The sequence below is a fragment of the Camelus dromedarius genome, chromosome 32, assembly GCF_036321535.1.
Source record: "Camelus dromedarius isolate mCamDro1 chromosome 32, mCamDro1.pat, whole genome shotgun sequence".
NCBI lineage: Eukaryota > Metazoa > Chordata > Mammalia > Artiodactyla > Camelidae > Camelus > Camelus dromedarius.
Window position 1 is genome coordinate 20309401 of NC_087467.1, and position 16116 is coordinate 20325516.

Consider the following 16116-nt stretch of genomic DNA (forward strand, 5'->3'; position numbering starts at 1 on the left):
CGTAGCTTTTGGCGATGGCAGGAATCCTCAGCCTTCCTTAGCTTATATATGTGTCTCTCCAATCTCTGCCTCCATCTTTATATGGCATTCATCCCGTGTGTTTCCTCCTTTTTATAAGGATACCACTTACATTGGATTAAGGGCCCACCGTACTCCAGTTTGACCTTATCTTAGCTAATTACATGTGCAGTGACCCTATTTCCAAATAAAGTCACACTCTGAGGTCCTGGGCTTAGAACTTCAACATATTTATTTGGTGGAGGGAACACAATTCAACCCATAATGTATTTCTTCTAAAGGATATATTGAGCCAATTCACATAAACCTTCTATATCAACAATGCCATGCTTTGAGAATGTGCAGATTCAAAATGATTACCTAGGGAGTAACCAGATCCTCAAATAGAAATTTATTTCTGTTCATGTCTAAATAGAGAATTAATTTTTAAAACATTCAGAATTTTGAAACAAAAGGAACTTTCCAATCAATTCTAATAAAACAGAATTTTTTGTTAATTAGACAGCACCATTCTTTGAATATTTCATTTAGATGAAAGCTCTGAGGTCCTCAGGCCAATCAGAGTACATGAAAGCAGAGACACTCTCTTCCCCAACAGCTGTCCTCACTCTTCTCTTCAGTATTTTTAGCACACTTTGAGGGATCAAGTTTGGTGCCCATCTAGAATTCAGTTTGGAATGGCTGTTCTTTACTAGTAACTACAGAAAAAGGATACTTGAAAAACCATATTTTCAAATAGATCCTTAAATTTTTCAGAAGGTTGATCTCCTTAAATTGAAATACAGATTTCTGCTTCAAGGAGGCTTGTTTAGGACATTGTTTAAGAAAAGACACTGATAGAAGCAATAGATTTTTGTCATAACCCAGTATTACTTCAATCATGATTTTAAGGGATTTTAGTAAAGTAACATAGTAAGCATGTAACAAAAGTAAAATCCCAGGTCAACTTTAGTTATTAGTCGTCTCTTGTTAAAAAGAAAAGCAGTGTTTCATTCTGGTTAAATACTGGTCACATTTACATGTTTCCCTAATTCAGAATGCCGCTGATTTTCATATCTCTTAAGTGCGTTCATTGAGTGATACTCATCCGAGCTTGACAGAATGTGTGGAATTTTTCTTCATTGGCAGTCTGATGTGCCGGAAGGAGTCATAAGGGTCCATGCTCCGCTTCTCTCCAAGGTATCCATGGCCATTCAGCTCAACAGTCAAACCACAGCCAAGGATATCCTGGCAAAATTTCACTGTGAGAACAGGTGAGTAGAAGCAAATATAGGTCTCTGTTCAGGACAATGAGTTTTTTATCTGATAAGTAACTACAGGCATTTGAAAATATGATCTTTCAGAAAAATTAAAACCTGTTACTTTAGGGACTTTACCACTAGATGAAGAATCAAAGGTAGAGAAAGTTAAGTAGACCATAGAAGTATCAGTAACAAAAGATTTGTTTTTAAGGAATTTCTACAGTTGGGATTCTTAATAGGTATCTTCTGTCTTGGTGGCTTCACTTACTCAATGAGTTGGTTTTTTTTTATTTAAATAAAAAATATAGCAAGTTAGTTTTATAGATATCTCGATAGATTTCCAGGAATATCATCATTCCAGGCTCCACTGGGCTTTAATTTAACTTGACTATATCAAGCAGAGTTTATATAGTTGAATGAACATCATAGCTGTTGGTTTCCCTAAAACATACTAGCCGTGAACCTGAGGATCAGAATGATGTTGACAGATAATATTTTTGCACATTTGCCTTGTCACCTTAAACGAGCATAAATCATGATAATTTTTGTCCAGGCATGCTTATTCAAGGATAAAAATTTGCCTTGAGGTTTTTGAAAGATGAGAATCACTAGTTTAAATCTAGCCATTATAAAGCAGGTACAGTTTGAAGGTCTCTAGTAAAAACAGATGGATACCCTATAAAAGAAGTTTTCTGATCATATTGAAAAGGAGTAGCCATGTTGAGTAAAAAAAAAGCCAATTGCAGAAAGTTACATACTGCAAGACTCCATTTATATAACATTTTTGAAATGACAAAGTTTTAGAAATGGAAAAGAGATGAGTGGTTGCCAGAGGTTGTGGAGGGGTGCTCATTGGAAAGGGAGATGGCTGTCATTACAGAAGAGCAGAGTGAAAGACCCTTGTGGTGTTTGAACTGATCAGAATCTTGACTGTGGTGGTGGATCAAAGAACCTCTATAAAGTTTTGTTGAACTAATACACAAACAAGTACAAGTGAAATGGGAAATCTGATTAAGATGGGTGGATTCTATCAGTGTCCGTATCCTGATTATGGCATTATACTGTAGTTTTGCAAAATGTTACCATGTTACCACTGGGGAGAACTGGGCAGAGATTCTCTCTGTATGATGTCTTACACACATGTGAATCTACAGTTATCTCAGTATAAAATCCAGTTAAAGGTAAAGCAGGAGTAGCCAGTACGAGTAATCTACGATGTTAGATGCCAGGATGGTGGTTTTCTGCAAGAGTGGATGGAATGGTGTCTAAGAAGGCATGACAGTGGCGTCTAAGAAGGTCCTGTGTTTTAGACGTGAGGCCTGGTTGCACATTATATTCACTTTGTGAAAAGTCTTTCAGTCATATGTTTATGATGTGTACACTTCACACACACACACAAACACACAAACATAAAAAAAAGAGTAGACAGAGGCCAACAGGAGCCCCAAATACGTATCCTCTCCACTGCTGGCCCTGACATCTAAGACACTGTTAATAGTTACCACTAGGCAGTAATAAAGAGACTTAAAATTCCATTGGAGAGATTTGGGCAATTACAAAACTGTCTCTCTACTCTCATGTAGGCCTTTTATAGGAAAAAAACAAAGGTTTCAATAAAAATAGATCAGAATCAATGAGCATAGATAGACTCAAATCGTTTGTACCAACTGCAAAAGATCTTATCCTATCCATTCTCTTCACTGATTAGAACTGTGGCGTATTTCAGCTTAAAAGTTGTAAGTGGGCCCATTTTTGCCTGTTTCACTAGAGTTTTGTATCCCTCCTAGGTCATCCCTCTTACAACTAAAATACCTTGAACATAACACAACAAATAGCGTAGACTCTGAAAGGCAGCAGGAAGTCTGCTGGCTGTCTCAGGACACTGGGTCTTGTGAAGGGACTGGGTGCTGAGTTCCTGGGTTTCTCCTGTGTTATCCCAGGCAGGTTGCGAAGAAACCTCCAGCCTGGTACAGGCACAGACAAAAAAGAGCTCCACGGAAAGCCTACCCCCCAGCCAAAGGACCTGGGAAAGGGTGGTCTAACCTCAAAAAACTCTGGCGGTACTTGCCCTACTCCAACTACACACCAACAGGAAAACATGCTAACCGCCTGGGGTTTCAGTGGGACCAGACGGTAACTGATCTACCATGCCCCACCCAACAGAACCAGAGGCGATCCAGTTTCCAAGCAGGTATGTCAGCAGCGTCCTGCCACAAACTGAGCCTCTACCTCCACCCAGCAGCAGTGAGACTTAACCAGGCAGTACATGGCAGACCAGGAACCACCAGGTTTCACCCCACCCTCAGTGTCCGTAGGGCCCAGTGGGGAACTGAGCTCACCCTACCCAGCAGCAACAAAGCAGTGTGATCTGCCTGCCCTCTGTTTCCCTGCTTCCTGGTGGCAGCAGAGCCCAGTGGTGGTGGGTCTTACATTCCCAATGGGAAGCAATGAGGCAGTGCCAGTCGGTGCCGCACATTCACTGGGCAGGTATCAGAGGGGCCCAGCAAAAAAGCTGAAAATATGCAACCATCTATACAACACACAACTCATTTAGACGTGAGACCAGGAAAATCACAGCAGGAATACAAAGAGACAACAGATTATGCCAACAGTAAATTGAATCCAGTGTTAGAATTATCTGACAAGGATTTTACAACAGCCATCATAAAAAGATGTTTCAACAAGTAGTGGCAAACTCTTTTGAAACAAATGAAAAAAATAGAAAATCTCAGGAAAGAAATAGAAGTTACAAAAAAGAACCAAATGGAAATTGTAGAACTGAAAGATTAACTGAATAAAAAAACCTCTCTGGATGGGCTCAGTAGTAAAGTGGAGACGGCAGAGTATAATCAGTAAACTCAGGGGCGTATCGATAGCATCATTTATTCTGAACAACGGAAAGGAAACAGACCAAAAACTTTTAAAAATGAATATGGAATTCATGGGCTATAACAAGAGAGGCAGCATCCGTATCACTGGAGTGTTGAACCGAGAGAAAACAGTGGGGCTGAACAAGTAGTTGAGCAAGTAACGACTGAACACCCCCCAGTTGGCAGAAGACACAACCCTACACATTCAAGAAGCTAAATGAACCCAAGTAGGACAGACCAAAGAAAACATGCTAAAACATTGTAATTAAACTTGGAATAATTAAAGACAAAGAAAAACCCTGAAATCATCCAGAGAGAAGTCATGCATCCATGCCATTGTATTGCTACTCAGCAGTAGAAGTGCAGCAACCTTGGGGGAACCTCCAGGGGTCTGTGCTGATTGGGAAAAAAAAGCCAATACAAAATAGTTCCATACTGTGATTTCCATTTATATATTTCCACTTGTAAATGACAAGTTTATAGAAATGTGGAATCCAGGGATAAGAGGTGGAGGCTGAGGACAGGGGAGGGAGGTGGGTGTGGCTGTGAGAGGGAAGTGAGGAGTCTTGTGCGGAAGGAAGTGCTCAGTGCCATGACTGAATCCATGTGGACCTTCTGGCTGTGATATCACATGAGGGTATTGCCAGATTTTACTACTGGGGAAACAGGATGTGTCTATATTTTCTTATAACCACATGAGAATCTACAGTTATCGCAAATAAAATGTTTAATCAAACAAAGAGCCCACATCCGTCTCCCTCAAGCAGAGAGCTGAAGACAGTCTTTTTGAAGTAACCAAGTGGAAAGTTATGGCTCAAGTGGGGCTCAGCCTTGGTCTTTCCAGACTATTCTGCCCCAGTGTCCTAGTCTGGGGTGGAAAATTAAAGTTGGGCGATTATTTTCTCTGACTTGCTTTCATTATACGGCAGAGACATGCAATGATGTCAACGTCAGACAGTTTTCAAAGCTCCAGGCAAACTTAGAAGTGTGACATGGGCCGAGGAGAGGCTCTCATTCAGGTTTTGGCAGATACAGAAATGAAACCTGACTTCTTCTGAACTGAGAGTAATGTGACCAATGACAGGACAGTGTGAAACACCATCTGCTCCTCGGCAGCCCTGATGTGCCAGTAATGGGGCCTCTCCTAAGTGGAGCTGACGGAGGTGGGTGGTGGAGCCCAGCAGCTTCTGTCTTGGTTTGGAATAGCTCTGTCCTCTGTCTCAGATGCTTGTCTGTGTCACACCAAAAAAAAAAAAAAAAAAGTTCTTATTATCACTTCAGTCATAATAATGGTTTGTGGGGTGTATTTCACTCAAGGCAGAATGAATTGTTTGTTGCCATGTTATTTAATCCACTTTGGCTCATGGAAGAGGGTTGAAAGTATATTGCTTTCTTTTTTCAGTCATGGTTCATCGGAATACATTAAGATTCAGAACCAAAGGTTGTATGAAATTGGAGGTAATATAGGTAAGCATTCTTTAATAAATTTTACTCCTAAATTCTCTAATTACTGTGATGGAAATATGATGCTATTATTGTAGAAGTATATTTTGTAAATTTCTTAGATATAAAATCAAAATCACTGATGTTTTTAAATCTCATACAAGAACAGTAAGACTTTCCTAAAATATTTTCAAAATTTAAATGTAAATAGTTGCTGTGCATAGATTTGAGTCTTTCTGAGTTGGTCTGTAGAACTAGAGATTCATGCAAAACGAAAGGCGAGCATCATGGAACTTTTCAGAGTCACAATACTCTGTTTAACTTCCCTGCTTCATTCTTAGCCCAAATTCATTCTTCCTATTTCCCTGATGGAATGAAAGGAAGAATCCCGTACGTGCATCCATGTCCTTTTCTCCTTCTTGCAGTCCTCACAGTCAGGATGCAGTATCCCTGCTCCTGCTTACGCCGGCACCTCCCCCCGTATGATGAGGGCACGTCATCCTCCCACTGTCTCCTGTCATCAGCTTTTCCCTCCCAACCACGTCATTTCTATCTGCATAAACAGTTTTGTAATTTCTCACATCTTCGCAAAACTTTCTCTTGACCCCCTTCAAGTCTACTCCCATTTCTCTGCACCACTTACAGCAAAACTCCTTGAATCAGCCGTCTGTACTCCACTTTCCTCTTCTCGCTCTCTCTTGAAGCCACTCCAGCCAAGCTTTACCCTTCAGCCCTTCACCGAAGTTGCTCTTCTGTCGAGGTCACCAGAGAACTCTTCTGTTGTGAAATCCAGTGCAGATTCCTTCTGTCTTTATAACGGCCTGCGTTAATCTTTCCCTTCTTTGAGAAAACTCTCTTCACCTGGTTTCAAGGGCCACCTAAGCCTCCAGCTTTTCCCCTCACTTCACAGGCTGCTCCTCCTGAGTCTTCCTTTGCCTGTTACTTCTCATCCTCCCGGCCTCTAAACACTAGAACTTTTGTCTACATTTACCTTCCTTTGTGAGCTTACTCCGTCCCGCTGCTCTAAATGCACCTGGATGCCATGCCTCTCAACTTAGTAGTATTCAGACACCCCTGCAGACCCTGCCTGACCTTGTATATCCCGTCACCAGCACATTTTGCCCTGGGGCCTTCATACCTGCTCTGACTTTTGTCAGAATGCTTCCCTCCAGATGGTTCACTTCTCATTCCCTCAGCTCTGCCGGGTGTTTGTCGCTGTACCACTTCTCAGTGGGACATTCCTGGACCGGACCTTTTCTCTGTGCCTTCCCAGCTTTCTTATTCTCTAATGTTGTCATCTCCAGATCTCTTGCCTGTAGGAGAAATGGAATGACCATTCCTAAAATGAACTTGATGTTAATCGCTAGTCCTGGCTAAGTTACTATCTGTAAAGCCATTTGAGGACAGGTATTATCATATAAATGATTATTAATGATCGTTGGCATATAAATGAGTTGATACCTGAAACAAGTTCGGGCCACATTTTTCTAACTGATGTGGTGAGTCTAGGGAACAGTTTGCCTGTGGTTGGTATGTCTGTTTTTTCCACCGGGTCACATGGGATTTATTTGAAATACTTCACAGTCAGAAACAAAGAAAAGAAGGAAGGAAGGGAGGCTGGGTTTGCTATGAAACTTTAAAATGTATCTACTTTTGGCTGAGAGAACTATATTGCCTTGTTTGAGCCTTACAAATGCACACGTGCACACACAGACATGTGCAATCTCGAAAACATTCTCTGATTGTCTCTTTCTTTTAGGACAGCACTGCTTGGATCCAGATGCTTATATATTGGATATATATCACGCAAATCCGCAAGCAGAATGGGTGATTAAACCCCAGCCAAGTGTTTGAAATACCCCCCAAGATGGCAGCCATCATCATGTTACATGCCAGGAAGTCCTATGTTTGGTAGAGGAAAAATAAGACTGGTTTTGACATGTGTGTTCCTACAGCCCTCTTGGTGTCTCACAGTGTGAACTGTGAAAGAGGAGCTGGTTGACCATTTGAGCTGAAGCTTTCTCACGATGGTTCCTTGATAAGAGTGAAGGAAAGAAGAGGTGATCCTTCCAGAAGAAAGGCCAACATAGAATATGGAACTCTAATCATTTCTAATACTTTTGACTTCACAGCAGACATGAACTTGGTCCTGTACCTGGGAACAGGAAACACCAAACAGAAGAGGTGGAAAAGACTTTTTTATACTTATGTTTTATATATGTATACACACACACACACACACACACACATATATATATAGACCTTTTTGAACCAGAATTCCAGAAATAACAAAAATTTCTGATCTAAAAAATAATTCAGATCTACTTTCCAAAGAATCCATTTCCGAAGTCACAATACAATATTTATGTTCTGACTTGCTCCTGAGTTGGAGGTGGAGAGACTTCTGTGTAAAGAACACTGTATTGTTACATATGTTGTACTGTGTTATTCTGGTGCAAATGAACATTTCCCTATCCTTGAGCATTGACGTTTTTAAAGCTCATTCTCTTATGAGCACAGGCCCCCGCAGTTAAGGTTGGTTTGACGAAGGGTGTTCTTGTGCTCTCATAACCTTTGTTGTAGTCAGCAGTCACGGAGCCTCTGTCTTCTCGTCACGATCGTGGTGCTCGGTGAATAGCTTTCCATGTGCCAGACACAGATTTCCTTTCCTTATTTAACATATCATTTTTATATTTCACAACTGTAGATAATCACTTCTGCAGCCCCAGTTTTAAAATGCAGAACTGCCTTTATCCAACTGCTCTTTATCCAACAGTGCTGAAAAATACTATTATATCCAGATTTTCTATGCTGTAAAAACAGATTTTGTTTCTGTTCATCAATCATAGACTTGGCCAAGCACTGTGGATTAGCACCAGGCTTTAAAATCAGATGCATGTTTGGTGAGCTGAAAACTGTCTTGCTGTCAAGATCCTGCGGAGCCATTTTCCAGACCTTCAATTGGTGAGAACGCAAAATTCTCCATGCTTCTGACTGAGAGCAAATCTAAAATGTGCTGGGGCTCAGACAGCCCTGCCTTTCATCTGGAGGCTGCAATATAGTCCTTCCAGGGTTGGCTAGAAATGGGGGCAGAGGTCTTATACATCCCACGTGTGTGCTTTGGATTAGAATCTACAGATTGAGATTTTAATGAATTTCAGTTTTAATGAAACTTAATGCCCAGATGACTCTCTTGCAATTCAAACAATAGACAGAGTTGCTTACAAAGGCAGAAAACATTCTATCTGCTTACCAAGTCTCAAAACATAATGTGATAATGTAAGCCCATATTATAGAAGTCTTTTATATCCTCATTGTGCCTTGATATCTGTAAAGCCATTACTTATATTCAGCATGGAGATAATTGCATTTCTGGCCATTAGACTTTGTTATGATTTTTATAGAAAACTCAAATACCTATTCGTTTTATTTGTTTATTTGAGAATTTTTATTTCATTTGCCCGAAAACCCATTAGAAGGTAAATGTGTTCTATTGGTTTATATTTATTCCTACATTTCATCAGTTCTCAATGCATGGCTAATTGATGGCGTCTGAGTTTACGTAACAGACTTGAATGCACTGAAGTGATTAACGTTACTGCCGGAATAAGTCTGATATCTCATGACATTTCAAGCATTTTCCATCTGACACCAGGCATTTGAGGGTCTGAAAAAATGCTGTTCTCATTTTTGCAATTCACACAACAGAAGTAAACATTTTACTTCATGTGGTTGCTGAGATTCAAGACATAAGATAGCAGTAATTTATGTCCACATGCATTGAAGAAATTCTTCCAGTTAGCTACCTTATACTTCTGCATATATTAAAACAATGACTGATTTTTCTCATTGAGTTACCTGTCATTTAGAATAAATTCTGTTGTGTTTTGAAAATTCACAAATCTATCCATTTAATTTTTTATTTGGGAATTTTTACTTCATTTGACTGAAAATACATTAGGACTGATGCATAATTTCTGAAGGTTTTAAGATTTGCTCCACTGGTCATTAGTTTTAAGTAAATGGCTAATAGGTGACAGGTAAAAAACATTAAGTTTCTGAATTTCTTATCTACTTTTGGGTAGTTTTAGGTTGTCAGAGACTTGGCCCAGTCAATAACTTTAAATTAATCACTTCAAGGCATTCAAGGATGTGTGACAATTTTCTAGTAACTATATAATACGGAAGGCCATGTCAATACCAATATTACTGGATGTAATTTTTATTCTTAGTCATAGGGTTAACTAACTGATTAGGGAAAAGTTTACAGTAGACACACGAACTAATTTTTGTGTGGTTAAAGAAATTCTTTTTACTCATTTTGTTCCTTTTTTTTAAACTAATTTTATTCTTAATGAATAAACAAATCTTTACAGTTAAAATTTAAAAATGCCCACTATCTAAGTATTGAAAAAAACTAGTCTTTGCCTTATGAAGAGTTGTTTTTAAATAGTTGCAGTACTCTGCAAATATGAAAAATGTATCTACAGACAAAAGAAGCTTGAGACCCTGGGCTTCTAAGTTCTGTTCTTCATGACTTCCCACCTCACCCGGTCCCAAGTGCTCCTGGTGTACAGTTAGGAAGATAATATCCAGAAAGGCATTAAAGACAGTTAACATTTTAGGCCCTTATGCAGAAAAAAGCCCCAGAACTGGCTCATTCTTTCCCCATTTCTACAAAAGAAGACCCCATTGTTAAACAGCTCACTTAGGGATATGATTCTTGGAGTCATTGATCTTTGAACAAACTGGAATATTAATCTCTTTACAATGTGTATACAGTATAAACTACCTCACTTGTCTTTCTTGGGAAGAAAATTGACGGACGTTAACAATTTTCGTTACAAAATATTATTTAAGTCACTTTGGTTAGCTTTCAGTGTACATTTAATAATATACGTTTAATGATGTAAAGTATTTTTAGCAAAGGCTTTAAAACCAAAAATACCCTGTGACTGTGACGTGTGGTGTAGATGCTGAGAATCCAAGTCCCTTAGTCATTGTCGTGTGTTTTTAACTGTGTTGAGATGCAGGTTTTGAAAGGTCCGAATTAATTTCATCTCCTTTCACACATTTTCAACTGTTTTCTCCACATTGCACTTGACTGAAAGTAACAGGTTGGTGTCTCTTCTTCCTATCATGCATATTTGAACTGATTTTCATAAATGTATTACACATCTGAAAGGAATATATATTATGGGATTGACTAGTTCCTGTTTTCTGACAGGCACTTTCAACCTTTTTTTTTTTTTCATAAATACGTCACTTAATAAATAATGTGACATGGATTAAAATGTTTCTTTCAGGCATTTTCAACAGTTTCATACACACACACACCCCTTAATTTTAAAATAACATTTTCTTTCAGGCATTTTCCAACTATTTTCTATAACTATGTGATTTGCTTGAAAAATTGTATATTGTCACTAGGATGACAGTTTTTTATGTTGTCTTCCATCTCAAAAGTGAATATTGATACTTCTGTCCATCAGTTTCATTGTTAAATATACTGTGTATGTTGCATTTTATCCATAAAAATAAAGAAAAAAACTTAAAAAAAAGAAAATCATAAAAAAACAAGTGTTAAAATTACTAGAATTAATAAGTACATTTAACAAGGTCACAGGATCAAGGTCAATCACAAAATCAGTTGTGTTCTACATATTAGGTAAAGACAACCAGAAAACAAAATGATAAAAGCAATACCATTTATAATAGCATCAGCAAATATAAAATATCCAAAAGTAAATGTAATGAAAAATGTGCGAGGCCTCCCTTATTACTGAACACCACAAACATTGCCAGGAGAAAGCAAATAGGAGCTAAAGAAATGGAAAGACAGTCCATGTTCATGCACTGGAAGAGTCAACATTGTTAAGATGTGGATTCTTTCCAAGTAGACCTATAGGTGCAATGAAATTCCTATAATAATCACAGGAGTCTTTTTTTTTTTTTAAGAAATTGAAAAGCTGATTTTTAAATGTATATGAAAATTCACAGGACTTAGAATAGTCAAACTATATTAAGGAAAAATAAAGTTGGAAAACTTACCTTGTTTCAAGAATTATTACAGAGTGCTATAATCAACACAGTGCAGGATTGATTTTAAGATAAGCAGAAAGATTAATGGCACAGACTAGAGTTCAGAAATAGACACACACATGTATAATCAGTTGATTTTTGACAAACAGCCCAGCAATCCAGTGAGGGAATGGAAGGTGTTTCAAAACGCAGTGCTTTGTCTGTCCCTCACAGTTCAGAGGGCCTGGTGGTCTTTATCACTTCAGTCCAGGTAAGATGAGCAGGTGGTCTCAGATTTCTGAGTACCTCCTGCACCCTGGACAAATACAGCGTCATTCCAAAGGGTTCACTGTTCCCCTGGATGTCCTGGCCTTTGGCACAGAGACAGACACTGATAACCAAGCAGATGTGCCTTCCCTACCCTTTCTTTTTTTTTTTTGCTGCATCTGTTTAATGAATTTGGAAGAGTAACGGAAATCGTCACCATTCCTACAGTTTCTTTCCCTGTTCCTGGGAGGCACTTTCCCTGCGGCATGGCTGATGAAGCTGTCATTCCTAGGCCCCTAGTTTGTTGCCTTGAGGGCACATCTGGGTTCTCTCTCCCTGTGGCTCTTCACTACGGAGCGTGTGCTCTCCTTGGCTGGCCATTCTGGAAGATTCTTATCCTGCCTGAGCCCAGTTTCAGTCTGTTCCACTAGATCAATTTGGAATCCTGCTGGCTGTAACAAGTGACGAAGTACATTACCTCATTTCCAAAGATTTCTGCAAAATAGGGTTTGACAGCAAAGCATACAAGCAGATGGAAAAGAATCTGGAGTTCCAGGGATACTGGGGGCTCCCACAGACATGCTTCTTTCATCGTCCCAGCAGTAGGTGACACCTTTTCTGACAGTCCAGACAGAAATTGGGGGGGGGGGGCACTCGCCAAAGATTCATCTATGTTTTATCAACTAACAATCACATGTGGACTCTTACAGATTGTCATCTTATTTATGAACTTTCATGTTGTAACAATTCATTCTCAGCAGTTGCTCTGCATTTGTATAACATGTTTATCACTGCACAGCAGTGACTTTGCTACAGTTCTCAGCACCATGTCCTGAGGTAACAGATTGGGAACAGGACTGTCTACCATGTAGCCCTCACTGTGTCACAGTACAACAGGACAGGAGAACTTAGCCGCAGAAGGAAAGAATTGATAAATTGGATCCATCACATTTTAAGATTTCTGCTCAGCAAATACACCATCAAGCCAATGAAAAGACAGGCCACAGGTTTTTATCTCAACAAACTGTTCAAGTGCTAAGTTAGCACTTCATTGATACTTGTTGATAAATGTTCAACATTGAGTCACTTACCATTCCTAAATATCATGAATTGTGTTAGAGACAGCTGCATAGACTGAGCGAATGCAAAGCTAATGCCTTATCCTAGAAGATCTAATTGCTGGGCTCTGTTCTCCAGATCAAAGAAGCCATCTTTGTTTTCAAGGAGCTTTGACACAAAATGAAGTTATACAGGTCCCTCCAGTGATATTTCTGGGGGCCTATTCAAGAGATTGACAAGCAATAAAAAGGCCTAAGAAAATGGTGACTCGATACAACTGTCATCCTCTGCTCCTTTCATTTGAAATGTGGGTGATTGCCACCTCCTGGCAACCTTTCTTCTTCAAGGACACATTTCCCCTCTAGGAGCTTTGGAGAAAGCAACCAACCTGCTTTGTAATGTCAGGATAAAATGAATCAACCAAAGTTAATATTACAAGGAAATTGGAAGAACAACTACAACTGGGAAATGAAGATTTAGTGAGAAGTATAACACACTGGAGAATAAAAAGGGTGTCTAGGGTGCAGTTGTAATTGGTCATATTTTTTCCGTAATTGATGGATTCAACTAACCAGTACTTTATTGAGGATTTTCACATCTAGGTCTACAAGTAAAAGTGGTCTGTATTTGTCTTATAATTTCCTTACCAGGTTTTGGAACCAGGGTCCTACCAGACATACTGAATGGGTAGAGTAGCTTTTCCATTTTTATATTCCACTTGAAACAGTGTGTGAAGTGTTTCAGGAAGGGCTGGAAGGGAGGGGTTGCAAAGGAGGGAACTTCGGGGGTGAAGGAAATGTTCATTATCTTGAATGTGGAGATGGTTGCAGGGATGGATACAGACGCTGAAAGTCATCAGACTATACACTTTAAATATGTGATGCCTAGTTCATTGTATGTCAGTTAGACCTCAATAAAGCTGTGAAAAAAACAACCAGGCACACTTAGGCCCAGGCCCTGAAATGTGGCTGTGCCCTGGATCCCTGGCCGTCTGGACCCTGGGAGACAGCCAGGCTTCACCCACTGCCGTTACCCAGAGGACAACATCTGGATCCTGAGATTGTCCAGAAGGGCAATTGAGAATATCTCCTGTGAAAAATGATTTCCACTGAAACAATTTCTGGAAAGAGACTGAATCATCACATGCTCCTGCCCAGGCATCCGGAGAGTTGACAGTTCCTCTGGCCAATGACTTGAAGGTCGGTTTGAACAGGAGCACATTGCCTCTGTCACGTTTCTTCAGCATCTTTTGCTGCCGTTGGGATTCCAGGGGCCACGTCACAGCTAACACCGGACAGTAGTGACAGCAGAAATGACTTTCTGAGGCTCCGTGATTCCTCAGACACACAGCTTGTTGGGACATGTGGAGAAAAATAGAGGTTTTACTCCAGTCTTCCCTGAGGTTCCAGATGAACATGTCACTGGGCCAGCGTTCCTCTCAGGGACACTAATGATCTGAAGTCACAACCCCAACATTCTTTAAGAAGGAATTACCAAACCTGCCTGCAGCAATTTAAGGTGGGAAGGAAGCAACAGACAGAAAGAAACTTTATCTGATCTGCCTCAACCATGGAGGCATTAAAAGAGATGAAATCTGTATTACACTTGATGCCTGGAGAGGGGCTTTTGGTCACTGCTACAAGCACAATTATTGAGCTATTTCCTACTTGGGTGATGTCACTAGACAGCTGTCTTACAACCCTCAGGAAATAACAGTGAAAGTCCAGTGTTCTTTCAGGTGACTCAGTAGTCGACGTGGTCTCCAGGGAAAACTGCTCCCAGCCCCAGGACAGTGGTCAGGAAAGCGGTACAACTTGGGCTGCCTGGACAGACTTCAGGCCTCAAGAAGGCTACATTTCTTAAAAAATGTTTTTCCTGACAAAAATCAGCATCCATTATTTTTAAAAGACCTAAAAATATAGAAAAAAGGGAGTCTTCCTGTTTTGTGTTCTACATTTCAACTTATGAAGAGTCTAGACAGAGCCCTGGCCTTGCACTTGGGAGAGATGACATTCCTGAGCCATGCACGGCAGGGGCGCCTGCAGCCCGTGTCTCTGGAATGGACAGGGAGGCTCCAGTGCTCACCAGGGTCAGAGCTGAGCCCGCAGCGGTCCACACACGCTGGCTGGACCCGGGGCGGCTGCTTCAACAGCCACACACATCCATGTGGGTCGTGCCCTCCAAACTGGACCATTCACAGATTCCTCCACCGAGGGGATGTGGTTGCTGCCTCCTCCGGTGGGGAAAGTACACTGTCCACCTTCCTTCAGTGAACCGCACTTCGAGATAAAATGACAGAAGGCAATCAGCAAAAGAAGACATATCAGGAAACAAAAGTACCAAATGACATTGCCAGAAGCCTCTGTCTTAGGCTGGTCCTCTCGCCCCTAAGCCCCTACAGTTGAGCTCCTCCCATCAGTTGCAGAATTATCCTTTCAGGAGGAAATGATACTCCTGCGTGCAGAGAGCAAAGGTTTTGTGAAAAGCCCTCGAGTTCACACACTTTGTCTCCAAGCCCCGCGGAGAAATCCCATCAACCCTTACCTTTATTGTAGGAATCCTTTGCAGCCTGTGTCAGAGACGTCAAGTTCATCACCGTTCTGAATAAACTGTCACTGATGTCAGCCAAGGACAGTTACCTGAGATCAGTCAAATCCACACACACAGAACTGAAGTCCCAGGGACCTGACCTCAGAGCACGGAGACAAGTGGCCACCAGGACCCACATGCTGGTCTGTGGATGAGGTAACACAACTTGTGAAGGAGTCTCAGCCTTTGACACCCCTGGGAATGCCCTTCAATGGACATGAAACTGGCCAAGGTTCTCCTGTGCCTGAGGGGCCGATGCAATGATGAAATTCAGGAGACGGAAGCTGGGCCCCACATCAGAAGACATGACAATCAACAAACATCGTGTTATCTGGACTATCTGGATTGTCCGTACTTCCCAGGTGCACGGATGCCTTCTTAAAAGTGTGTGTGTCGCCCTAAGCAGTCTTCCTTTAGCAGAAGGCTCCCCTGAAGACTGTAAGACTAAGGTTAAAAATGGACTTCTCTAAAAACTTCTAAAAGTGTGAGTATTAGCATACTCAAATTGGTAGTTCTATGTACCTTTTAATTTTAAAAAACTGTACAGTTTACAAATATACTTCATTGAGGAAATAGGAAAAGTTTTCTTGATTTTGGTAAATACATAT

General features: G+C 40.5%; 1 protein-coding gene across 4 annotated transcripts in view; it reads left to right on the forward strand.

Annotated features, from left to right (window-relative positions):
* ARHGAP28 (Rho GTPase activating protein 28) overlaps nucleotides 1-11100 on the forward strand; it is a 141229-nt gene extending 130129 nt beyond the window's left edge. For all 4 annotated transcript variants that reach the window (XM_010992230.3, XM_064481599.1, XM_064481600.1 and 1 more), the window contains 3 exons: nucleotides 1147-1271; nucleotides 5532-5596; nucleotides 7332-11100. In XM_010992230.3, coding sequence (XP_010990532.3) covers nucleotides 1147-1271; nucleotides 5532-5596; nucleotides 7332-7426 — 285 coding nt within the window. In that variant the 3' untranslated portion in view covers nucleotides 7427-11100. The remainder of the gene's footprint in view (nucleotides 1-1146; nucleotides 1272-5531; nucleotides 5597-7331) is intronic.
* Nucleotides 11101-16116: the final 5016 nt, after the last annotated feature.